Source organism: Coregonus lavaretus (assembly GCF_964263955.1).
Source record: "Coregonus lavaretus genome assembly, chromosome: 12".
NCBI lineage: Eukaryota > Metazoa > Chordata > Actinopteri > Salmoniformes > Salmonidae > Coregonus > Coregonus lavaretus.
In genome coordinates, this window is record NC_139999.1 from 53,000,027 (window position 1) to 53,025,629 (window position 25,603).

At 41.8% G+C, this 25,603-nt stretch overlaps 1 protein-coding gene across 4 annotated transcripts in view; it reads left to right on the forward strand.

Moving 5' to 3' along the window:
- The window catches only part of LOC311138922 (E3 ubiquitin-protein ligase Itchy-like), a 47,661-nt gene that overhangs the window by 2,010 nt on the left and 20,048 nt on the right, over window positions 1–25,603 (forward strand). For 3 of the 4 annotated variants that reach the window (XM_084173730.1, XM_084173732.1, XM_084173731.1), the window contains exons 2-13: window positions 333–401; window positions 901–1,042; window positions 4,351–4,475; window positions 5,277–5,408; window positions 5,811–5,859; window positions 8,252–8,451; window positions 8,939–9,158; window positions 9,751–9,846; window positions 12,594–12,768; window positions 13,416–13,485; window positions 24,414–24,498; window positions 24,600–24,728. In XM_084173730.1, the coding sequence (XP_084029856.1) occupies window positions 377–401; window positions 901–1,042; window positions 4,351–4,475; window positions 5,277–5,408; window positions 5,811–5,859; window positions 8,252–8,451; window positions 8,939–9,158; window positions 9,751–9,846; window positions 12,594–12,768; window positions 13,416–13,485; window positions 24,414–24,498; window positions 24,600–24,728 (1,448 nt within the window). In that variant the 5' untranslated portion in view covers window positions 333–376. The remainder of the gene's footprint in view (window positions 1–332; window positions 402–900; window positions 1,043–4,350; window positions 4,476–5,276; window positions 5,409–5,810; window positions 5,860–8,251; window positions 8,452–8,938; window positions 9,159–9,750; window positions 9,847–12,593; window positions 12,769–13,415; window positions 13,486–24,413; window positions 24,499–24,599; window positions 24,729–25,603) is intronic. The other variant, XM_084173733.1, reaches the window with a different exon arrangement.

Below are 25,603 nucleotides of genomic sequence, written 5' to 3' on the forward strand. Positions count from 1 at the left end.
TTAACTTTTCCTATCCTTCTGATTTAGCTGTAACCACCAATGTCACGGCTCTATGGTTGAACAGTAACATGGTAGTTGGGATTGCCTAGCCTATTAGAATGCCATGGTAGGCTATTTGGCAACTTTTTACTCTGTACAACAAAATGCTTGATGTTAGCATTTTATTGCCTTGTTTAGTTTAAGTTTGTTATAGTCCTAAGTATAGTAGTATATTTAAATGTTCCATTGACTACAGTGGGATAATCCCTTGTGTAAACGAGGACACCTGTAATATAAACAAGTGTCTTGTCTCCTAATGTTTACGTGTGATGTCACGTTTGTTTTCTCTACAGATCCTGTCATAGGCGAAGTGGGCTGCAGTGTTAATGGCTGAACCATGAAGGCCCAACTTCAAGTTACCGGTGAGGTTTGACATTTTGTTACAGCCGAAATCATAGCCCTAAGTAGCTAGTACTTTATATAGGCTAATAGTAAAGTGGTAGTATGTTTTTCTTTTTTCAGTAGGCCTATGTAATATCGTTTGAATAGAATGGAAATAGTAATCAACCGCTGACACCCGAGGAGGCAGTAGAAGACACCTTTGAATCGGACTGGCCAGTGCTTGTTCTCTATAGGCCTAGCTGATGGCACAGGCTCTGATCAAGTATTTATAGTATATAGAATAACTTTATTTTGAGGGAACTTTTATTTTCAGTGGTTCAAAAAAATATAAAAAACATAACATAGTAGGATATTAGCAGACCCCAAAACAAAGGTAGTGGTTAGGCCTAAGTGAATGTAGTTCTCACATTTCCATTCTGAGGTTTATTTCTATATCTGACTTCAGTGACTGATAAGAGCATTTATTACACTCTCGCTTACCATGCTATTTGTGTGTTTTATTTCCTTTTTGGCACGCAGTGCTGTCGGCCAAACTGAAGGAGAACAAAAAGAACTGGTTTGGCCCCAGTCCGTACGTGGAGGTGGCTGTGGACGGCCAGTCGAAGAAGACAGAGAAATGCAACAACACCCACAACCCCAAATGGAAGCAGCCACTCACAGTGTAAGTAGCTACAGCAATAACTATTTGCATTCATATTTGCATGTATATTCATTTAGCATAGGCTATATAGTGCATTTGTCAAACTCACAGAGCTATTTCCCGAACACAGATTAAGACCAGTACTGGACTAAAAAGCTTCCTCAATGGAGATTCTACATTGAAAGTGCTTCTTAGTCCAGGACTAGGCTTTCTGTGTCTGGGAAACCGGCCCACAGTGATCTTACAATTGTGTATGGGAGTAACTCACTCCTTATAATAGTGTTCTTGTTTAAGCCTGTCACCAAGAATTGCATGTTGTCTCCTAGTGTTGCATGGTATACCGAAACGTTGGTACTTTTTCGATACTATAACATGAAAAACGGTTCGGTGCTAAAAAATGTTTTTACTTTCGGTACTTCTGTCAAATGTGTCTTGCGTCGTCTACTGATTGAGAGAGGATCAAGTCTATCAGTGCAGCCGATGTCCCCTTGTAGCACAAGAGCACCATGCCTGCTCCACTTACTCATTCATTGTTTGCTCTAGCCTGCCATGAGGAACCACTGAACTCACTGGGAGTCTGAGCTGCATCACCACCTATGCTGCACAAAAGTTAACACATTTGAATAGTGCAACACAGAATGTAGAAATGTTGAAACTGCTAATTACTGTTCCCAAAATAATGTCCAGTACAGGCTAGAACACTTTAAAAACGTTAAGATTGTCTTTGTGTGTAAATGACGTCATGGGTCTTAAAGAGACAGAGCACACTTTTATAAAGGAAGAGCTTGCTTGTTGTGCTTGTTGATCAGTACAATAAAGTAAGTCCCAAATGTAGGGCTGACCCCAATTAGTCGATTGTTTGGTCGTTAGGCTGTTGGTCAACCGAGATTGTTTTAGTCGAGCAGTAACAAATATATATATATTTGCGTTCATATATATATATTGCGCATCGCCATGCGCCTCCCAAATGTAACAATGCGGAGGGCTCTGTACAGCTCTGCATTGACATGATTGGTTGATGGTAGGTGGGGTCGGTACACCTTGTAGAAAACACAAACTCACTTCCTTGACAACAGCTCTGCACTGCTCTGCGAAGCGCAAGAAGTATGAATGCCCTGACTTCTGCTGAGGCCATGTCACCGTAAATGCTGCATGGCCAATGCAGACGTCGGATTCACCATGCGCCCAGATGCACAATGCACTTCTCTCCAGAATGCGCTCTCTCCCACCAATTTGTGCATATTCATTGTTTCATAACTTCATTGTGTGAATTGTTTGTGTTTGATTGTTAGTGTATATCATTTCCCCAGTACATATATCACCAGTAGTACATTTACCGTTAATTCCCAATCTATAATGTTTGTTACTTTGGTTACGTAATTTCTGTTAATGCATTAAATATTATTATTCCTGTTGTCATTGTCGGAGTGGACACGTTGTTTACAGAGCGCACAACCGATGCTACACTTGTGAGAAACAAGTTTAGGTTTATTTCATTCCATTTACAAGTTTTGTCAATTTAGTCAATGTCTTTTTGTTTGTAGCGCTCCTGTCAATGTTGAGGAAGGACGCGCACGCATAGAAGTAGGCCTATAGGCTACCTGGCCTGCGCGCAAATGTATGCATATAAATGTGCCCATTTGGGGATCCGATAGTATTTCTGATTGGCTTAACGCACCAGCGGTAATGACCTGTGGAGCTTCTCAAATCAATGTTTTCTTCACCTCAAAACAGCAAGCAAATGAAGTCTGTTTTTACATCCATTGAGAATTACAATAGTTCCTCAATGTATTTGAAAAATCTTTCCAGTTCTCTCCCTTTCGATAACCACACAGCGGGAAAGGGAACAATGTAATGCTCTGATCCAGTGGAAACGTCATAAAATAGGCTTCGTATCCGTGCTTGGCTTGGACTGAAATAGGTCCCGGTACTCATTTTGGGTGCTGGTACTGTTTAGGTGCAGGAGCTCCACAATACTTTTGAGCTAATATTCTATAAGAGGAACAGGAACTCAAGCAGTAGAGAATATGAGGTGCCGGTACTCCTGCCCAAGTCAAGCACTGCTTCTTATCCCTTGCGCAAATAGCCTACAGCTGTGTCTGTACCGAGCTAACTGGCACAGGAAACTCTGAGGGCCCAGAATATTTTATACAATGTTGTAAGTTCGTTAGTGCAAGCTTCGGGCCGGACCCAAATTAATAGTTTATACAATGTTTCAAGTTCGTTGGAGACAGGCCATGTGTAGCCAATGTGATTTATGGATATTTATTTTTAGCAGGATATTTTCTACCTGCAGGCTGCAATGTTTTTATTTGTTGGGTTTATGTAGGCTATTTTTACATAGATGGCAATAGAAGTTACTTTTTAGGTTTGTATCATTTTTCATTTAGATTTGGATAGAATTTTGATTAACCACATGACAATGATTTTGAGATATGAAGACATTATTAGAAATGACTGTTTCACGAAAATGTGCATATGAAAACCATAACTTGCATGCAGAGCGGTAGAAATGGTAAGATAAATTGGCATTCCACATGAGAAAAGTTGCCTATTACCAGCAACTTCAGGAGAGTAATGGCAGAATCTGCAAAAGCCAGCAGGAGCGTGAGGAGAATAGTTAGCCCAGGTTACGTTTTTTGTCTTCTGGTTATCTAGATCTCTGGTGCCCTCTTGAGGCATTTGTCTTATTTCATCAAACCGTAAGCTTAAAGCTTCAGACAAGCTCAATGCGTATAGTTGATTTTTTTTAAACACATAGGGTATGTCTATATATGGAAAACGAACAGACGACTTTCGGTCGACCCAAGATTTTTTGGTGGTCGTGGACAGCCCTACCCAAATGGAAGGTAAACATTGTTATTTTATCTGTAGCCTCGTGATATCAGCCAAAACAAGCTCAATAACTCAATGCATGCGCATACATATTGAATATGCATTCACCTGTATTGTGAATAGGCTACATCTTGATTTACCCAGTTTATCAATAGAGATTTACTATTAAAATAAATTACTACCAATATGTTGTTTTGTAGTTAGATTGGTTAAAAAAAGTCACATTGATTGTATGTGCATACGTAAGAAAATCTAAAATGTCAAATGTAAAGATATTAAACTAAAAATATCTGTCTGGATCAATTGCCGTTCTTTGGCTAATAGGCCTTATTTTTTTGCCGTGGTATCGAGTATCGTGATACTAAACCTGGTATCGGTTTCGAAGTCAAAATTCTGGTGTCGTGACAACACTATTGTCTCCTCCTTGTGTACTGTTGTATAGCTTACGTGCAGTATTTCAACCGTAACTAAATATGCTTTTTCCCTCTACACAGAATTCTCACACCTTTCAGTAAGCTCATTTTCCGGGTATGGAGTCATCAGACGCTGAAGGCCGACATCTTATTGGGAATGGCCACATTGGAAATTAGTGAAACCCTAAAGTCCAATGATATGAAACGTGAGTTCATTCTCTTCTCCCTATAAGGCACAGAGCAGATAGTATGAAATGTGATTATCTGAAATCTCTGACTATTTGATACCGGAAAAGCGTAATGCATTGGGACATAAGATATACAAGAGCTTTGCAATAAGTGATCGTCATATTTACATATAGGCCTTTATATACTGACAAATACTTTTTGTCTTGTCAAGGCCTGCACATAGGCCTAAATCTGTCTGACTCTGCACACAGGCTATGGAAAAATATTTGTATGTGTGTGCTGTGGTCTGGTAGGGGGAAATGAGATGTTCCTCTCTAATCCACTATTTCATACATGTATGTTATTCTTTGTGAAGCAGCCCTCACCACAGCTTATATTAGCCCACTCTTGACTTTCACTCAAGCAGGCGAATGGGCTTACTCTGCCAATACAGTGAGTCCTTTCAGTGATGGTCGACATGTGACCCTCAAACACCAATTCATAAACTCTTGCACTACAGTCAGAGGTCAAAGGAACCAGACGCACCTCCTATGTAGGCTAATGAATAAAAATTATAATAATATGGTCAATACATTCATATGATACTTGTTATCCCAGCCATAGCTTTTTCAGGAACACAAGTCATATTTCTCACATGAGATGGGACTACATCTAGGCTAGAATTCAAGCTAATCCACCACATCCATGTTTTTTAGTTTGTTTACAAACTAGCATGTGTGTGCGCACGCATGCTTACATGCCTGTGTGTGTGCATGTCTTTGTGTATGTGCGGTGTGCGTGCATGCCAAATCTCTCAACTCTCCTCTCCTGTGTTTCAGTCTCTGAGGTGGTGCAGACCCTGCAGCTGTGTTCAGACCGAGACCACACAGACGTGGTGGGGGACCTGTCAGTCTGTCTGGACGGCATGCAGGTGGACCCAGAGACATTCACCTCTGCAGAGAGGGACCATGGTGAGGGTCATGTGATTTAAAAGGGATAGTTTACCCAAATTACAAAATGACATTGATTTATTACGCATAAATGCTAATTACATTTTACATTTTTGTCATTTAGCAGATGTTCTTATCCAGAGCGACTTAGTTAGTGAGTGCATACATTTTTCATACTGGCCCCCGTGGGAATATCATAGGTATCATTGACTTGCATTTGTGCCACAAAAAAGTTTGCATTTGAAACAGTGGCCAGATCAAAGCATGGATTGCTGTCATACTTTGTCCATAGACAGCTTACAGGGTCATTTTGTGATTTGGGTGAACTATCCATTTAATATTTTTCCCTGGATTGAATGTGATCTATTTCTCCCCTCAGAATTGTATTCTTCTTTGTTTTGATGTTTAAAAACATTTCAACAGTTGCTGTTCCAAACGGGGAGGTGAGACAGAACGGAGATAGTGGCAACAGGTATCGTGTTTTTATACTACTATAGTATTTTCTCATAATTGTTTTATGTCTTCTGTAAGTGCTTCAAGTGAACAAACCTACTTTTGTAAATTTTGGGGAAAATGTACTTATTAAGGTATTGAGTCAGCAAGAATGCTGTTCATTGACTATAACTCAGCATTCAACACCATAGTACCCTCCAAGCTCATCATTAAGCTCGGGGCCCCGGGTCTGAACCCCGCCCTGTGCAACTGGGTGATGGACTTCCTGACGGGCCACCCCCAGGTGGTGAAGGTAGGAAACAACACCTCCACTTCGCTGATTCTCAACACGGGGGCCCCACAAGGGTGCGTTCTCAGCCCCCTCAAGTACTCCCTGTTCACCCATGACTGCATGGCCACGCACGCCTCCAACTCAATGACGAGACAGCCTACAGGGAGGAGGTGAGGGCCCTGGGAGTGTGGTGCCAGGAAAATAACCTCTCACTCAATGTCAACAAAACAAAGGAGCTGATCGTGGACTTCAGGAAACAGCAGAGGGAGATTTCCCTATCCACATCGACGGGACCGCAGTGGAGAAGGTAGAAAAATTCAAGTTCCTCGGCGTACGCATCACTGACGATCTGAAATGGTCCACCCACACAGACAGTGTGGTGAAGAAAGCGCAATAACGCCTCTTCAACCTCAGGAGGCTGAAGAAGTTTGGCTTGGCACCTAAAACCCTCACAAACTTTTACAGATGCACAACTGAGAGCATCCTGTCGGACTGTATCACCGCCTGGTACGACAACTGCACCGCCCGCAACCGCAGGCTCTCCAGAGGGTGGTGCGGTCTGCCCAACGCATCACCGGGGGCAAACTACCTGCCCTCCAGGACACCTACAGCACCCGATGTCACAGGAAGGCCAAAAAGATCATCAAGGACATCAACCACCCGAGCCACTGCCTGTTCACCCCACTATCATCCAGAAGGCGAGGTCAAAGCTGGGACCGAGAGACTGAAAAACACCTTCTATCTCAAGGCCATCAGACTGTTAAATAGCCATCACTAGGCGGCTTCCACCTGGTTACGTAACCCTGCACCTTAGAGACTGCTGCCCTATATACATAGACATGAAATCACTGGCCACTTTAATAATGGAACACTAGTCACTTTAATAATGTTTACACATTTTTGCTTTACTCATCTCATATACTGTATTCTATTCTACTGTATTTTAATCTATGCCACTCCGACATTGCTCGTCCTAATATTTATTTATATATTTCTTAATTCCATTATTTTACTATTAGATTTGTGTGTATTGTTTTGAATTGTTAGATATTACTGCACTGGGCCTCCCGAGTGGCGCAGTGGTCTAAGGCACTGCATCGCAGTGCTAGCTGTGCAACTAGAGATCCTGGTTCAGGCTCTGTCGCGACCGGGAGACCCATGGGGCGGCTCACAATTGGCCCAGCGTCGTCCAGGTTAGGGGAGGGTTTGGCCGGCAGGGATGTTCTTGTCCCATCGCGCACTAGCGACTCCTGTGGCGGGTCGGGCGCAGTACACGCTGACACGGTCGCCAGGTGTACGGTGTTTCCTCCGACACATTGGTGCGGCTAGCTTCCGGCATTGTGTCAAGATGCAGTGCTGCTCGTTTGGGTTGTGTTTCGGAGGACGCACGGCTCTCGACATTCGCCTCTCCCGAGTCCGTACGGGAGTTGCAGCGATGGGACAAGACTGTTACTACCAATTGGATATCACGAAATTGGGGAGAAAAAGGGGTAAAAAAAACCAAAGAAACACAGATATTACTGCACTGTTAGAGCTAGAAATACAAGCTTTTCGCTACACCCGCAATAACATCTGCTAAACATGTGGATGTGACCAATAAAGTTTGATTTGATTTGAAAAGACTGTTTTGTAATATTACTCAGTCACTGTAGCATATCTTCCCATTGTGAATACTAGAGATCGGCACCGATATGGAAAATCTATATCAATATCAGTTGCATTTTTTCAATACGTTATCGATATACTCTGGGAAGTCCGGATAACTGCTTGCTGATTTGCAATGATCTTAACAAAGGACATATCTTAACAATTCTTGATCCTAATTAATTGACATTCTTGGTAAGGGAGAGGGGGGAGGACAATTTATTTTACATGACGTTAACTCTTGACAGTATGTAAATATTTATATTGTTTTGTAGTGTCATAATTGCTGATGTCAGTGATGGGATCCTCCGGTATGTGTGTATTGTAAAATAAAAGTAGTAAATAAAAAGGTTGATCACAAAAATAATTGGCACAAAGAGAAACAAAAAGCAAAAGGCACTACATTACAGTGAAAACGTCGAAGAAAAAGTATATGTTGAAAGAGGATCAGCATCCATTGGCATTGTTACTTTTGTTTCTGTCTTTTGACTTTTAGTGATATCATACCACCCAGATCCAGCAGGGACACGTCCCCCTCCAGTGACTCCACAGAGGACTGGGTCATCGTCCCCAACAGCCACACGGTCAGCAGCACGGGGTCTCCCGCCCCATCCCCAGGGGGCTCCAAGTCCACACGGCCGCCCAGACCTGCACGGCCTCCCCCACCCACCCCACGCAGACCAGCCGCTTCCCCAGGTGGGCACCAAGCAAAAAGAATACCTTAGAAATACTATCGAAATACCATAGTATTACCCTTGATATAAAAATATGGTCGAAATATCATGGAAATATCGTAGTAATACAATAGAAATACCATAGAAATACCACAGCAATACCATAGTAATATCATAGCCAAACTATAGAAATACTATACTATAGAAAAAGTAAAACCATAGTAATACAATAGATAACCATAGAATTCTCTGACAGAACTATTGAAAGATATTCCTTTCATGTGCTGACATGCTATTGCCATGTCCATTTATTGCCTTCTCTCATGTAATGAAACAGTCATGTTTTCATGCCATTCACTATTCATGCCATATTGTGAAATTGAAAGAATAAAGTGCTGGCCAGATATGGTATTCAACACAGATATGCATTCTAGTAACCTTAGCCTTATTTACTAGATTCTCATTACCGTCTCCTAGCGACCACAGCTAACCTTCTCTCCTCCGTCCAGCCTCCTCCAGCAGCTCCACCCACAGCGAGGTGAGTGAGCCCCCTGCTGCAGACGGCTCGTCCCTGGCTTCGGCCAGCGGGACCTCCTCAGACCCCCCTCAGGAGAACGGAGCTGCACCCCCACAGGCAGCCAGCGGCCCCCCGCCCATCGGGGCACCAGCCGGTGCACCCCCAGCCGGTGGGCCCCCCCGAGTCATCCCTAACGGTCCACTGCCTCCAGGGTAAGGGGACTCTCATAGATTCCTAACCAGATGTTTATCATTAGCAAGTACAAAAAGAGTGTCAGGAGTTGACTGTATGCCCTATATAGCCTACTGTATGTTTTGTGCAATATATCCCCACGCTGTGTGTCTGCATTGTGTAAAAGTGAGCGTTAAGGTTGACTTTAGTAGTACACCACTTTGTAGAGTTGACTCAATGTTTAACTCCACATTGGTTATGAATAGCGGTTGACACTTCAATTTTATATTTCAAACAACCTCTCAACTGCCAGTAGATGGGACTTGAGAAATGGCTAACTCATGTGACAGTCAGTCAAAAAGATAATGGATTACTCTAGTCAGCGTTTAGTCTGTTACATAAGTGCCAGTATCCCTATTGTATAATGCATAACGTGGGTAGTTGCATGTAATAAGTATAAATAGTAAAATGTACATCAGTTACTAGTAGTAATATTTTTTGAAATGTGAATGCACATTTTTACTATGCTTTTTATGAGGAACTTAACATTCCTTTAGGTATTAAGACTACATTTGCGAAAGCCTGTTGCCTGTCAACTCTAGTTTCTGACTGTTCTATATGTTTTGTATGAAGCTGGGAGCAGAGGGTGGACCAGAATGGCCGCATGTATTTCGTGGATCACATTGAGAAGAGGACGACATGGGACCGACCAGAGTCTCTCCCCTCTGGGTAACTAACGCTTAAGAAACAAATACTTTATTCATCAAATCATTAGTTCATATACTGTATGTTTGGCTTTCATACGGCAGTAGTGTATAACTAAGCCTACTCTTTGAAAAGTAACCAATGTATTTTTGGATTACAGTAACTGTGTATATTACGCTGTATTAAAGAAAGTGTAAAAGTACAATGTAAAATAATTTGGGTTAAATGAGTTTCAATAGAGCACCTGCACAAAGATGGCCACTAGGAATGTTGCGTGGTACCAGTTCTAGCTCAGTTGTAATGGTAAATTCCTCCTTAGAGGAATATCAGCCCTGTTGTAATACTTTAGAAATGCCTCCCCTACTTGTTTCTTTGAGTTAAGTGTAGATATACAGTGCCTTCGGAAAATAGTCAGACCCTTTGACTTTTTCCACATTTTGTTAGGTTACAGCCATATTCTAAAATTGATTAAATAGTTTTTCCCCCGTCATCAATCTACACACAATACCCCTTAATGACAAAGCAAAAACAGATTTTTAGAAATGTTTGCTAATTTATTAAAAATAAATAACTGAAATAACATTAACATAAGTACTCACACCCTTTACTCAGTACTTTGTTGAAGCACCTTTGGTAGCAATTACAGTCTAGAGTCTTCTTGGGTATGACGCTACAAGCTTGGCACACCTGTATTTGGGGAGTTTCTCCCATTCTTCTCTGCAGATCCTCTCAAGCTCTATCAGGTTGGATGGGGAGCGTCGCTGCACAGCTATTTTCAGGTCTCTCCAGAGGTGTTTCGATTGGGTTCAAGTCCAGGCTTTGGCTGGGCCACTCAAGGACATTCAGAGACCCGAAGCCACTCCTGCATTGTCTTTGCTGTGTGCTTAGGGTCGTTGTCCTGTTGGAATGTGAACCTTCGCCCCAGTCTGAGGTCCTGAGCACTCTGAAACAGGTTTTCATCAAGGATCTCTGTACTTTGCTCCGTTCATCTTTGCCTCGATCCTGACTAGTCTCCCAGTCCCTGCCGCTGAAAAACATCCCCACAGCTGCTTCACCGTAGGGATGGTGCCAGGTTTCCTCCAGATATGACACTTGGCATTCAGGCCAAAGAGTTCAATCTTGGTTTCATCAGACCAGAGAATCTTGTTTCTCATGGTCTGAGAGTCTTTAGGTGACTTTTCGCATACTCCAAGCGGGCTGTCATGTGCATTTTACTGAGGAGTGGCTTCGGTCTGGCCACTCTACCATAAAGGCCTGATTGGTGGAGTGCTGCAGAGATGGTTGTCCTTCTGGAAGGTTCTCCCATCTCCACAGAGGAACTCTAGAGCTCTGTCAGAGTGACCATTGGGTTGTTGGTCACCTCTCTGACCAAGGCCCTTCTCCCCCGATTGTTCAGTTTGGCCGGGCGGCCAGCTCTAAGAAGAGTCTTGGTGGTTCCAAACTTCTTCCATTTAAGAATGATGGAGGGCACTGTTCTTAGGGACCTTCAATGCTGTAGAAATGTTTTGGTGCCCTTCCCCAGATCTGTTCCTCGACACAATCCTGTCTCAGAGTTCCAAGGACAATTACTTCGACCTAATGGCTTGATTCTTGCTCTTTTTTTATTTAGTTTTATTTAACCTTTGTTTAACTAGGCAAGTCAGTTAAGAACAATTTCTGATTTACAATGATGGCCTAACAGGCACTGTCAACTGTGGGACCTTATATAGACAGGTGTGTCCCTTTCCAAATCATGTCAAATCAATTGAATTTACCACAGGTGGACTCCAATCAAGTTGTAGAAACATCTCAAGGATGATCAAATGTAAACAGGATGCACCTGAGCTCAATTTCGAGTCTCATAGCAAAGGGTCTGAGTACTTATGTAAATAAGGTATTTCTGTTTTTTATTTTTAATACATGTGCAAACATTTCTAAAAACCTGTTTTCACTTTGTCATTATGGGGTATTGTGTGTAGATTGCTGAGGATATAATTTAAATTTTAAAATCCATTTTAGAACAAAGCTGTAACAAAATGTGGAAAAAGGGGTCTGAATACTTTCTGAAGGCTTTGTACGCTGAGTGTACAATACATTATGAACACCTGCTCTTTCCATGACAAACTGGCCAGGTGAATCCAGGTGAAATCTATGATCCATTATTGATGTCACTTGTTAAATCCACATCAATCAGTGTAGATGAAGGGGAGAAGAGAGTTTTAAAGAAGGATTTTTAAGCCTTGAGATAATTGTGACATGCATCAGATGGTGAATAGGCAAGACAAAATATTAAACTGCCTTTGAACGGGGTATGATAGTAGGTGCCAGGCGCACTGGTTTGTGTCAAGAACTGCAACGCTCCTGGGTTTTCACGCTCAACAGTTTCCCGTGTATCAAGAATGGTCTACCACTCAAAAGACATCCAGCCAACTTGACACAAATGTGGGAAGCATTGGAGTCAACATGGGCCAGCATCCCTCTGGAATGCTTTCGACACCTTGTAAAGTCCATTCACCAACGAATTTAAGCTGTTCTGATGGCAAAAGGGGGGGTGCAACTCAATATTAGGAAGGTGTTCTTAATGTTTTGTACACTCATTGTATAAGTGAATGGATAGATGTAAGCAAGGTTACCACCCTATTACTTACACCAATCCAACCATTTCAGATCTGTGATTACTTCAAGAAAGGTAGACAGGAAATGGATCCTTATTTCTGAAGTATTCAAACAGGGCCTTCATAATTTTGCCGTCATACATAATTCACTCTCCTCTCCCCTCATGTCCCGTGTAGGTGGGAGCGGCGTGTGGACCCCATGGGCAGGGTGTACTTCGTGGACCACATCACCCGGACCACCACGTGGCAGCGCCCCACGCAGGAGTCAGTGCGCAACTACGAGGAGTGGCAGCACCAGCGCAGCCAGCTGCAGGGGGCCATGCAGCAGTTCAACCAGAGGTTCATATTTGGGGTAAGACATGAGCTACGTCCCAATTCTCTCTCCTTCCTCCCAAAGTGTGCACTCGTTCACTTCCCTGCATAGGCCCAATCCCAAATTGTGAAGATCTGAGATTATTTGAAAGGTGAAACTTAGCCTTAGAACCACCTACCTTATCAAAGGGCCAAATTGAAACTATTACCAAATTGCTTACACCTGTCAAATCATCTCAGATCTCCACAAGTGTATAGGGTCTAGGGTCTAGGGGTGGATTTGGGATTGGGCCACTGATCTAAAAAGTAATGACTGGTAAAGGAAATATGGTGGAAACTCACATTTAGCCCATGGCTCCACCAATCCAATGCTTTTAGGCTTGTGGGAAGTAGTGATCGAGTGCACACTTCATGAGAAAGGAGATAATATGGGACATACCCTCAGGCTCTGTAGGAATACTTAAAATAACATACATCTGCCCTTCAAGGAATCACAGTTGTGAACCTGTTGGATTGGTGAAAGTAATAGGGTGGGACCATGTAGTCACCTATCAAATTACTGATTCATCTATGATTAGCAACCTTATTAAGGCAATGTAAAGCCCACTGTATACCAATGTAAAGAAGCATTTTTCAGCACATGTACTGTAAACTCTGCTAATTTCCCTCCTTGTTTCTCCATTGTAGCTCCAGGATCAGCAAATAGCTGCAGCAAACAAAGAGTTTGACCCACTTGGGCCGCTGCCACATGGCTGGGGTAAGTAGCACATTCCACGACAATGCGTTTCAACTGTAACTTATGTCACTATGCTTGGAATGTGGAGACGTCACACACTTCAAAATGTAAACATTGGTAGAAATGCCGTGCCAGTTTTGGAGGCAGCGTCATGTTTGCTAGCACAGGGCAGTGTTATAGCTAACTAACTATAAATTGTTTTTGCCCCACAGTTAGCTAGGTTAGTTAGCTAACCAGCTACAATTAGCTAACCAGCTACAATTAGCTAACCAGCTACAATTAGCTAACCAGCTACAATTAGCTAACCAGCTACAATTAGCTAACCAGCTACAATTAGCTAACCAGCTACAATTACTTTACCCCAACACTGGTGTGTCAAAATTGAGGTGTCTCCAGTTGGGTTTATTTTGACAGATATAGGATTCAATCCACTTTCTAAGCATACCACTGTAATTGAAATCTATATGTGGTACGATGAGGGATTCTAAAGCTTACTCTATGCTTTCCAGTCGACACAGTTTGCAGAAATGTTGTGAAGTTTTTGTTAGTTTTGGTGTTCGGCAGGGTTGTTTTCAGCTGTTCGAGCGCACACTTTTTTTTCTTGAGGCAAGCCGTTATTCGGTAGCCGAAGTCTACGCCCCTTTGTCTGTGAGTGGTCAACAGTAGGGATTCTTCAATTAAGTGTTTATTGTCGTTCAACGAGAGGAGACTACTTTTCATGCACATTTTTTTCACTTGAGAAATACTGCACCAAACATCTTAGTTAAATCTAAAATTGTGCGACTCAGACCTCGGCAAAAATTTCAATTAATGGTAGATTTCTTAATCTTGGATTGTTTCTGGCTATTTTTAGGAAGGGTTACTGGGTATGTTATTGATACAGTGTCTCAAGTGGGACAAACAACTTAAATATTGCAGCTTTTTTCTTGTTTTTTGACCCAAGGTCTTTAGCAAGTATGCGAGGCAGATGTTCTCTTCACCTAACCGAGTTCTGCTAGGAGAAAACCAAACCTAGTTTGTAGATGCCTTGAGGACTCTATTTTGACAAACCAAATGCAAACACAAATCTTAGTGCACTCGCTGTTGCGTTGTGGGTGTGTCAGAAATATTTGTTATATTTTGACAGCGGGAATTATGTGCGTACACCTGCTGTTAGTGTAAACAGGCAGGCTTTCTATGAATTAAACCGTTGTAGGTCTGACGAGGGCTTGACCACTCACTGGTCAATGAAAGCCTGCACCAAAGCTTTTTTTAAATATCTTTATTTATACATGTTTTGGTTTTCCTTGTTTCAGGTCAACATCATAAACTAATTGTACATATATTTGATTTCCAAAACGAAAGGGAACATAAAACATAGCACAACAAAACAATGACAGTAAACAAAAACAATAAGAATTGTACGTTCACTTGGAGTTCTCTGCACTCTTACAATGTTTCATTACCTCTAAATATTTTTTTCCATACATGCCTTCCTTAATTTGACTGTCGCAAAGTGTGTGGCTGTAGTGTATATAAAATACAAAATACCCCTAACGGAATATAGAGGCCTTGCCTTACAGCTATACAACAAAAATTATTCCATACAAGAAAGCGGAGTCAAAAGGGCCAGGGTCCAGTTGTATCAACGAAAGATCCATAGATTCATAGTATTTGTATATTGACACTTCTCTGGGTATCTGCAAGATTGGGGGGAAGAGATGGCATAAAGGGGTCCAATATTGTAAAGAAATCTTCTTCCTTGTTCCTAAACATTTTCTCCAGTGGCAGCACTTTAAAGATCTCACAATTCCACTGATTTATTTTTGATGGCTGGTAGTTCATACAGTTAAGGAGAATGTATTTGCGGGCAACAGAGTAATTATTTAAGAAGATTGTGCAGTGCTATGGTGAGTGAGGGCCTATTTCCCACGACACTTATGGGTCCATTCCAAGAAAAATGTAATTTCCAAAACAGATGGCCATTCCTTTTTCCTTCTTACAATTATAACAGGTATCAGAGAATTCTGCATTCATTTTATTACATACAGTTGAAGTCGGAAGTTTACATACACCTTAGCCTAATATATTTAAATTCTGTTTTTCACAATTCCAATTTAATCCTAGTAAAAATTCCCTGTCTTAGGTCATTTAGGATCACCACTTTATTTTAAGAATGTGAAATGTCAGAATAATAGTAGAGAGAATGATTTATTTCAGCTTTTCTTTAATCACATTCCCAGTGGGTCAGAAGTTTACATACACTCAATTAGTATTTGATAGCATTGCCTTTAAATTGTTTAACTTGGGTCAAACGTTTCGGGAAGAATTCCACAAGCTTCCCACATTAAGTTGGGTGAATTATGGCCCATTCCTCCTGACAGAGCTGGTGTAACTGAGTCAGGTTTGTAGGCCTCCTTGCTCGCACACGCTTTTTCAGTTCTGCCCACACATTTTCTATAGGATTGAGGTCAGGGCTTTGTGATGGCCACTCCAATACCTTGACTTTGTTGTCCTTAAGCCATTTTGCCACAACTTTGGAAGTATGCTTGGGGTCCATTTGGAAGACCCATTTGCGACCAAGCTTTAACTTCCTGACTGATGTCTTGAGATGTTGCTTCAATATATCCACATAATTTTCCTTCCTCATAATGCCATTTATTTTGTGAAGTGCACCAGTCCCTCCTGCAGCAAAGCACCTCCACATCATGATGCTGCCACCCCCGTGCTTCAAGGTTGGGATGGTGTTCTTCGGCTTGTAAGCATTCCCCTTTTTCCTCCAAACATAACGATGGTCATTATGGCCAAACAGTTCTATTTTTGTTTCTTCAGACCACAGGACATTTCTCCAAAAAGTACGATCTTTGTCCCCATGTGCAGTTGCAAACCCTAGTCTGGCTTTTTTTATGGCGTTTTTGGAGCAGTGGCTTCTTCCTTGCTGCGCGGCCTTTCAGGTTATGTCGATATAGGACTTGTTTTACTGTGGATATAGATACTTTTGTACCTGTTTCCTCCAGCATCTTCACAAGGTCCTTTGCTGTTGTTCTGGGATTGACTCAAATGATGTCAATTAGCCTATCAGAAGCTTCTAAAGCTATGACATCATTTTCTGGAATTTTCAAAGCTGTTTAAGGCACAGTCAACTTAGTGTATGTAAACTTCTGACCCACTGGAATTGTGATACAGTGAAATAAACTGTAAACAATTGTTGGAAAAATCACTTGTGTCATGCACAAAGTAGATATCTGAACCGACTTGCCAAAACTATAGTTTGTTAACAAGAAATGTGTGGAGTGGTTGAAAAACCGAGTTTTAATGACTCCAACCTAAGTGTATGTAAACTTCCGACTTCAACTGTATAATGAGAGTCCTATGAACCTTATGCATAATCTTATATTGCATCTCACAGATGAACAGTTGTCTTGCCTCGAGCACAGCCTTTATCCAGTTTTGAATTTTTGTGCCTCTTTCCATCTCTGTTTCCCATACCCTAATTAGAGCACTTGAGTTACTTTCTACAGTAGTGTATAGCAGCATAAAATGAAGAAATAAAGTGCTTAGGTCTTTCAGCTTTCAACAGGAGCTTGTCAACTGGGGTTATGTGGGGGGAACACCATCTTGGATTCAATAAGATACGCATAGAATTGTCTGTGTGATACATCATATTTTTGTTGGATTTGCTGAAATGATAGCAATGTCACCATCAAACATCTCTATTGACCTTATACCTTTCTGGTACCAGAGGTGGAAAATGCTGTCAGAAACGACAGCGGGAAAGACCTTGTTATTAATAAGGGGAGTCAGAACTGCTAACTAGCAGTCATTGCACTAACGCTAGTTAGCATTGGCTCACGAAACTACCTCTATGTTCCTTCATACTGGACACAGAGACGTGAAAATGGCCTCATTGCCAAAATCCCGAAGTATCCCTTTAAAGGTACTGTTAAGATTCAGGTTATGTTTCTGTGCTGAGTTTCAGTTACCAGTCATGAAACTGATTTAATGCTTACGGAAATGTGACGCAAGAGTCATTACTGATCCATTTTAGAGCAAGGTTAATCTCTGAGCCATTCTGCAATTATGTGAGGATGACATGCCCAGTTATAAAATACCAAATTAGGTATTGCCAGGCCTCCTAAATTATACGGTAGCTGCAGTTTACTCATTCTCAGCCTTGGTATTTTTCTGTGCCATTTAAAGTCTGCGATATTTATTGAGTTTATTCAAAGTATTTGTTGGTGTATATATAATGGGACCATCTGTAGAGGATACAAAAGTCTTGGGAAAACATTCATTTTCATCAGATTAATTCTACCCAACCATGATAATGGCAAGTCCGTCAACCTGTCTAGGTCTTCCTTAGCTGCTCTAAGTACAGGTGGTAAGTTGCTGTTGGACAGGTTTTGAAGTTTATTTGTGATTTTTACACCAAGATAAACAAAACAAGTTTTTGTCTAATTGAACTGAAATTGTTCAAATTGTCACCCAAGCTCCCTAGGGGCATAGCTTCTGATTTATTACAATTCATTTTGTAACCAGAAAAGGCGCTAAACCTCTTTTTAAGTTAATAAGAATGGGAATAGACATTTATGGGTTAGAAATTAATAACAAAATATCATCTGCATATAGAGAGATATATGTGGGTTTGTCTTCCAATCTTGACACCTGTACGACCTTCCTGGGTATGTATAATACCAAGGCAAATGACGGGCGACAGTGGCCAGCCCTGTCGTGTCCCTCTACCCCCCCAAAAAACTGTGACTGCATTCCATTTGTTATCACAGCAGCCTGAGGGGCATGGTAGATCAACGTTATCCAGTTAATGAAATTAATTAAACCAGCTTTATTAAAGTTGGTAGAAATCTTTCTAGTCTCCTAGCTAGGATCTTAGATAAGATCTTACTGTCCACATTAATAAGGGACACAGGCCTATAGCTCAAGCAGTCTTCTGCTGGTTTACTTTTCTTAAGAATAAGATAAATATTAGCATGGTTTAAAGTTGGAGGTAGTTTGCCTTTGGCAAAGGAAGTCTGTATACATTCCTAAATAGGGATTCAGTTAAATCTTGTCAATTCTTATGAAACTCTGGTCTAAACCCATCAGGACCTGGGGACTTCCCATTTTTAAGGGTTTTAATTGCCTCTTGTATTTCTTCGGATATCTCTTGCATTGTAATTCTGTCTCTCACAGGTATTGTTGGGAGAGAGTTTATCCAGAAAGGATTTCATGTCAGCCATATTATTGCTGGAGTCTGATCTGTAGAGAGACAGTTAATTTCCCTAGTGTTGAGTCGTTCCACCCCCGATTGATCCTTTAATGAAGGGATAGCGTCTGGTGCTGTTATATTCTTTGCCAGTTTTGAGAGGAGGCGACTTGGCTTACTTCCATATTCATATAATCTGTGTCTAGCCTGGAAAATAGATGCTTCTGATTTATCTGTAAGAAATTGGTCTAATGCTGATCTTGCAGCTTGTAATTCTTTGAAGAGCTGTTTGGAGGAAGTATTTTTAATTTAATCAAGATGCCTTAAATCTAAGTCCAACTGTAGTTTTAATGTTTTCTTTCTTTTAGCTGCGACATAGGAAATAATATTCAAGTTTTAATGTCACATGCACAATTACAGTGAAATGCCTTCATTGCCTTGCAAGCTCTAAACCCAACAATGTAGTACTACAAATAATTCCCTCTCATAACTGTCTTGCCTGTTTCCCAAATTATTGAAGGAGATATGTTGGATGTTTCATCGTTCTCAATATAGAGATTCCATTGATTCTTTAAATAGACGATGCATTCAGGTGTGTTAAATAGCATAGGGCAGGGTTCTTCAATTCCGGTCCTGGAGGGCCGAAACACTTCTGTTTTTTATTTCTACCTGGTAGTTAATTGCACTCACCTGGTGTCCCAGGTCTGAATTAGCCCCTGATTAGAAGGAGATGATGAAAAACAGAGGTGTTTCGGCCCTCCAGGACCGGAATTGAAGAACCCTGGCATAGGGTTTAAGCGCCACCTTCTGATCTTACCTTCTGACCCTGTAAGGTGGGTAAATTACTATGATGACCTGGGAATGGTCCAAAAAACACATGATACCGATATCTCGGTCTAAAACCCAGTTGTGAAGTTAAAAAGTAGTCAATTATAGAAAAAGTTGTATGTGTGGTGGATTAAATAGTAGAGTAATTCTCATTTGGATGCATAATCCTCCAGGCTTCATGGAGACAGAGATCATCACAAATATTATGTATGTTCTCCCGAGTGGAGCAGTGGTCTAAGGCACTGCATCGCAGTGTTTGAGGCGTCACTACAGTTCCGGGTTCGAACCCAGGCTATGTCACAGCCGGCCGTGACCGGGAGACCCATGAGGCGGTGCACAATTGGCCCAGCGTCGTCCGGGAGGGTTTGGTCTGCCGGGATTTCCTTGTCCCATCGCGCTTTAGCGACTCCTTGTGGCGGGCTGAGCGCCTGCAAGCTGATTTCGGTCGCCAGCTGGACGGTGTTTCCTCCAACACATTGGTGCGGCTGTCTTCCGGGTTAAGCGAGCAGTGTGTCAAGAAGCAGTACGGCTTGGCAGGGTCGTGTTTCGGAGGACGCATGGCTCTAGACCTTCGCCTTCGCTAGACCACATATACAGGCCCGTCTGAAGTTTGCCAATGAACATCTGAATGATTCAGAGGAGAACTGGGTGAAAGTGTTGTGGTCAGATGAGACCAAAATCGAGCTCTTTGGCATCAACTCAACTCGCCGTGTTTGGAGGAGGAGGAATGCTGCCTATAACCCCAAGAACACCATCCCCACTGTCAAACATGGAGGTGGAAACATTATGCTTTGGGAGTGTTTTTCTGCTAAGGGGACAGGACAACTTCACCGCATCAAAGGGACGATGGACGGCACCATGTACCGTCAAATCTTGGGTGAGAACCTCCTTCCCTCAGCCAGGGCATTGAAAATGGGTCGTGGATGGGTATTCCAGCATGACAATGACCCAAAACACACGGCCAAGGCAACAAAGGAGTGGCTCAAGAAGAAGCACATTAAGGTCCTGGAGTGGCCTAGCCAGTCTCCAGACCTTAATCCCATAGAAAATCTGTGGAGGGAGCTGAAGGTTCGAGTTGCCAAACGTCAGCCTCGAAACCTTAATGACTTGGAGAAGATCTGCAAAGAGGAGTGGGACAAAATCCCTCCTGAGATGTGTGCAAACCTGGTGGCCAACTACAAGAAACGTCTGACCTCTGTGATTGCCAACAAGGGTTTTGCCACCAAGTACTAAGTCATGTTTTGCAGAGGGGTCAAATACTTATTTCCCTCATTTAAAATGCAAATCAATTTATAACATTTTTGACATGCGTTTTACTGGATTTTTTTGTTGTTATTCTGTCTCTCACTGTTCAAATAAACCTACCATTACAATTATAGACTGATCATGTCTTTGTCAGTGGGCAAACGTACAAAATCAGCAGGGGATCAAATACTTTTTTCCCTCACTGTGTGTGTGTGTGTGTGTGTGTTTGTGTGTGTATATATATATATATATATATATATATATATATATATATATATATATATATATATATATATATATATATAATTATTTTTTTATACTACCAGTCAAAAGTTAGGACACACCTACTCATTCAAGGGTTTTTCTTTATGTTTACTATTTTCTACATTGTAGAATAATAGTGAAGACATCAAAACTATGAAATTACACATACGGAATCATGTAGTAACCCAAAAAGTTATTCAATTAGCCACCCTTTGCCTTGATGACAGTTTTGCACAATCTTGGCATTCTCTCAACCAGCTTCATGATGTAGTCACCTGGAATGCATTTCAATTAACAGGTGTGCCTTAAGTTAATTTGTGGAATTTCTTTCCTTCTTAATGCGTTTGAGCCAATCGGTTGTTTTGTGACAAGGTAGGGATGGTATACAGAAGATAGTCCTATTTGGTAAAATACCAAGAACGGCTCAAATAGCAAATAGAAACGACAGTCCATCATTACTTTAAGACATGAAGGTCAGTCAATACGGAACATTTCAAGAACTTTGAAAGGTTCTTCAAGTGCAGTCGCAAAAACCATCAAACACTATGAGGAGCTGGCTCTCATGAGGACCGCCACAGGAATGGAAGACCCAGAGTTACCTCTGCTGCAGAGGACAAGTTCATTAGAGTTACCAGCCTCAGAAATTGCAGCCCAAACAAATGCTTCACAGAGTTCGTCACAGACACATCTCAACATCAACTGTTCAGAGGGGACTGTGTGAATCAGGCCTTCATGGTCAAATTGCTGCAAAAAAACCACTACTAAAGGACACCAATAAGAAGAAGAGACCTGCTTGGGCCAAGTAACACAAGCATTAGACCGGTGGAAATGTGTCCTTTGATCTGGAGTCCAAATTGGAGATTTGTGGTTCCAACCGCCGTGTCTTTGTGAGACGCGATGTGGGTGAACGGATGATCTCCACATGTGTATTTCCCACCGTAAATTATGGAGGAAGAGGTGTTATGGTGTGGGGGTGCTTTGCTGGTGACACTGTTGTGGTTTATTTAGAATTCAAGGCACACTTAACCAGCATGGCTACCACAGCATTCTGCAGCGATACGCCATCCCATCTGGTTTGGGCTTAGTCCCACTCTCATTTGTTTTTCAACAGGACAATAACCCAACACACCTCCAGGCTGTGTAAGGACTATTTTACCAAGAAGGAGAGTGATGGAGTGCTGCATCAGATGACCTGGCCTCCACAATCCCCCGACCTCAACCCAATTGAGATGGTTTGGGATGAGTCGGATGGCAGAGTGAAGAAAAAGCAGCCAACAAGTGCTCAGCATATGTGGGAACTCCTTCAAACTGTTGGAAAAACATTCCAGGTGAAGCTGGTTGAGAGAATGCCAAGAGTGTGAAAAGCTCTCAAGGCAAAGGGTGGCTATTTGAAGAATCTCAAATATAAAATATATTTTGACTTGTTTAACACTTTTTTTTTGGTTACTACATGATTCCGTATGTGTTATTTCATAGTTTTGATGTTTTCACTATTCTACAATGTAGAAAATAGTAAAAATAAAGAAAAACCCTTGAATGAGTAGGTGTGTCCAAACTTTTGACGGGTACTGTGTACAGTGCCTTGCAAAAGTATTCAGCCCCCTTGGCGTTTTTCCTATTTTGTTGCATTACAACCTGTAATTTAAATGGATTTTTATTTGAATTTCATGTCATTGGACATACACAAAATAGTGCAAATTGGTGAAGTGAAATGAAAAAAATAACTTGTTTCAAAAAATGCAAAAGAATAAATAACCTAAGAATGTGAAGTGCATATGTATTCACCCCTTTTGCTATGAAGCCCCTAAATAAGATCTGGTGCAACCAATTACCTTCAGAAGTCACATAATTAGTTAAATAAAGTCCACCTGTATGCAGTCTAAGTGTTCACATGTTCTCAGTATATATACACCAGTTCTGAAGGCCCCAGAGTCTGCAACACCACTAAGCAAGGGGCACCACCAAGCAAGCGGCACCATGAAGACCAAGGAGCTCTCCAAACAGGTCAGGGAATAAGTTGTGGAGAAGTACAGATTATTTAAAAAAATATCAGAAACTTTGAACATCCCACGGAGCACCATTAAATCCATCATTAAAAAATTGAAAGAATATGGCACCACAACAAACCTGCCAAGAGAGGGCCTCCCACCAAAACTCACGGACCAGGCAAGGAGGGCATTAATCAGAGAGGCAACAAAGAAACCAAAGATAACCCTGAAGGAGCTGCAAAGCTCCACAGCGGAGAATGGAGTATCTGTCCATAGGACCACTTTAAGCTTTACGCTACACAGAGCTGGGTTTCACGGAAGAGTGGCCAGAAGAGAAAAAATAAGCAAACACGTTTGGTGTTCGCCAAAAGGCATGTGAGAGACTCCCCAAAACATATGGAAGAAGGTACTCTGGTCAGATGAGACTAAAATTGAGCTTTTTGGTCCTCAAGGAAAACGTTATGTCTGGCGCAAACCCAACACCTCTCCTCACCCTGAGAACACCATCCTCATAGTGAAGCATGGTGTTGGCAGCATCATGCTGTGTGGATGTTTTTCATCGGCAGGGACTGGGAAACTGGTCAGAATTGAAGGAATGATGGGTGGTGCTAAATACAGTGACATTCTAGAGGGAAACCTGTTTCAGTCTTCCAGAGATTTCAGACAGGGACGGAGGTTCACCTTCCAGCAGGACAAGGACCCTAAGCATACTGCTAAAGCAACACTTGAGTGGTTTAAGGGGAAATATTTAAATGTATTGGAATGGCCTAGTCAAAGCCCAGACCTCAATCCAATTGAGAATCTATGGTATGACTTAAAGATTGCTGTACACCAGTGGAACCCATCCAACTTGAAGGAGCTGGAGCAGTTTTGCCTTGAAGAATAGGCAAAAATCCCAGTGGCTAGATGGGCCAAGTTTATAGAGACATACTCCAAGAGACTTGCAGCTATAATTGCTGCAACAGGTGGCTCTACAAAGTATTGACTTGTATAGTTATGCACGCTCAAGTTTCCAGTTTTTTTTGTCTTATTTCTTCTTTGTTTCACAAGAAAAAATATTTTGCATCTTCAAAGTGGTAGGCATGTGTTGTAAATCAAATGATACAAACCCCCAAAAAATCCATTTTAATTCCAGGTTGTAAGGCAACAAAATAGGAAAAATGCCAAGGGGGGTGAACACTTTCGCAAGCCACTGTATACCCCAAAAAATATATATGTACCAAAAAATATACTGGGGATTGGAAATGTTGCAGACAATTACATTGATGGAAGCTACAATCTATCTGCAATATTAAATATACATTTTTAAAAAGCGCTGCCTTAACGAAAAATAGAACCCTAGCTCTTTTTGTTTTTAAGTCTACTGCTGAGAAGCAAACATACGTGTTATGATGAGGGATTCTAAGTCTTTTTCTTGCTCTGTTTGTTTTTGTCTACTGCAGAGAAGCGAACAGACACCAACGGCAGGGTTTATTTTGTTCACCACACAACGCGGATGACTCAGTGGGAGGACCCACGGACACAAGGGTCAGTTTCACTTCTAAACAAACACAAGGATTGTACTGTTAAGGAAGTCTTGCATGACTGTCGATGCCCTGTAAATAAATGTGTGTCTGTCCCTGCTGTAGGCTGCTGAATGACAAGCCCCTACCTGAAGGCTGGGAGATGAGGTTCACCGTAGACGGCATCCCCTACTTTGTGGACCACAACCGGAGAACCACCACCTACATCGACCCTCGCACGGGCAAATCCTCCCTGTGAGTCTACTAAACCCTCAAGTGTTCACTCATTCACTCCTAGTGATCCTTTTGTTTGCTGGCCGCCTTTCTAATCTCTAGACTCGCTTACTCACTCTCGCACGTATGCGCGCACACACACACACACACACACACACACACATACACATTGATGCTCACTCACTCACGTGCTAACACACACTCTCATATATTTTAAATACTTAATTTTAATGCACAAATCACATTAGTCGAAGTTCACAGGTGCACTCACCCACCTAATTGACCATTCACTAAGCCCACCCCCATTTTCCCTGGAAGTTCAAATGCCAGTTCAAACCATTGGAGAAAATCCCTCACAATGATCGCAAACTCTGTTTTTAATACACAGTGAAATTAAACACAGACTACCCCTTGCGGATCAGGAGACTCTTGGGAATGTTGTGGTGGACAGCCATTACAATTGCTTCACATGAACCTGGTAAAAAAAAGTGTGTAGTATGGCAAGTCACTGGATGGCTCTGAATGCAGTGTCAGCATGCAGTCAAAGCTACTAGCTAACCCCTTTTGGAGCCAACTAGTGCTCTCACATCATCTCCTGATGTCAATAGCAGATGAAAGTTATATTCATAATAGCTAACTTGGCTAGCTAACATGCATTAGGAGAAAACAAGTTATATTAACTGGATAGCTAGTTAGTGAGCAAAGTTTTCAATGTTAACTCAATGAGCGCTAGCTAACGAGTTAGCAAACAATGCATTTAAGGTTAAATAAAAATACTCCAACAAGCTCTGCATTTCAGGAATCACAGTCGCAAGTACCCCTGGGGTGGCAGGTAGCCTAGCGGTTAAGAGTGTTGGGCTAGTAACTGAAAGGTCGCTGGTTTGAATCCCCGAGCC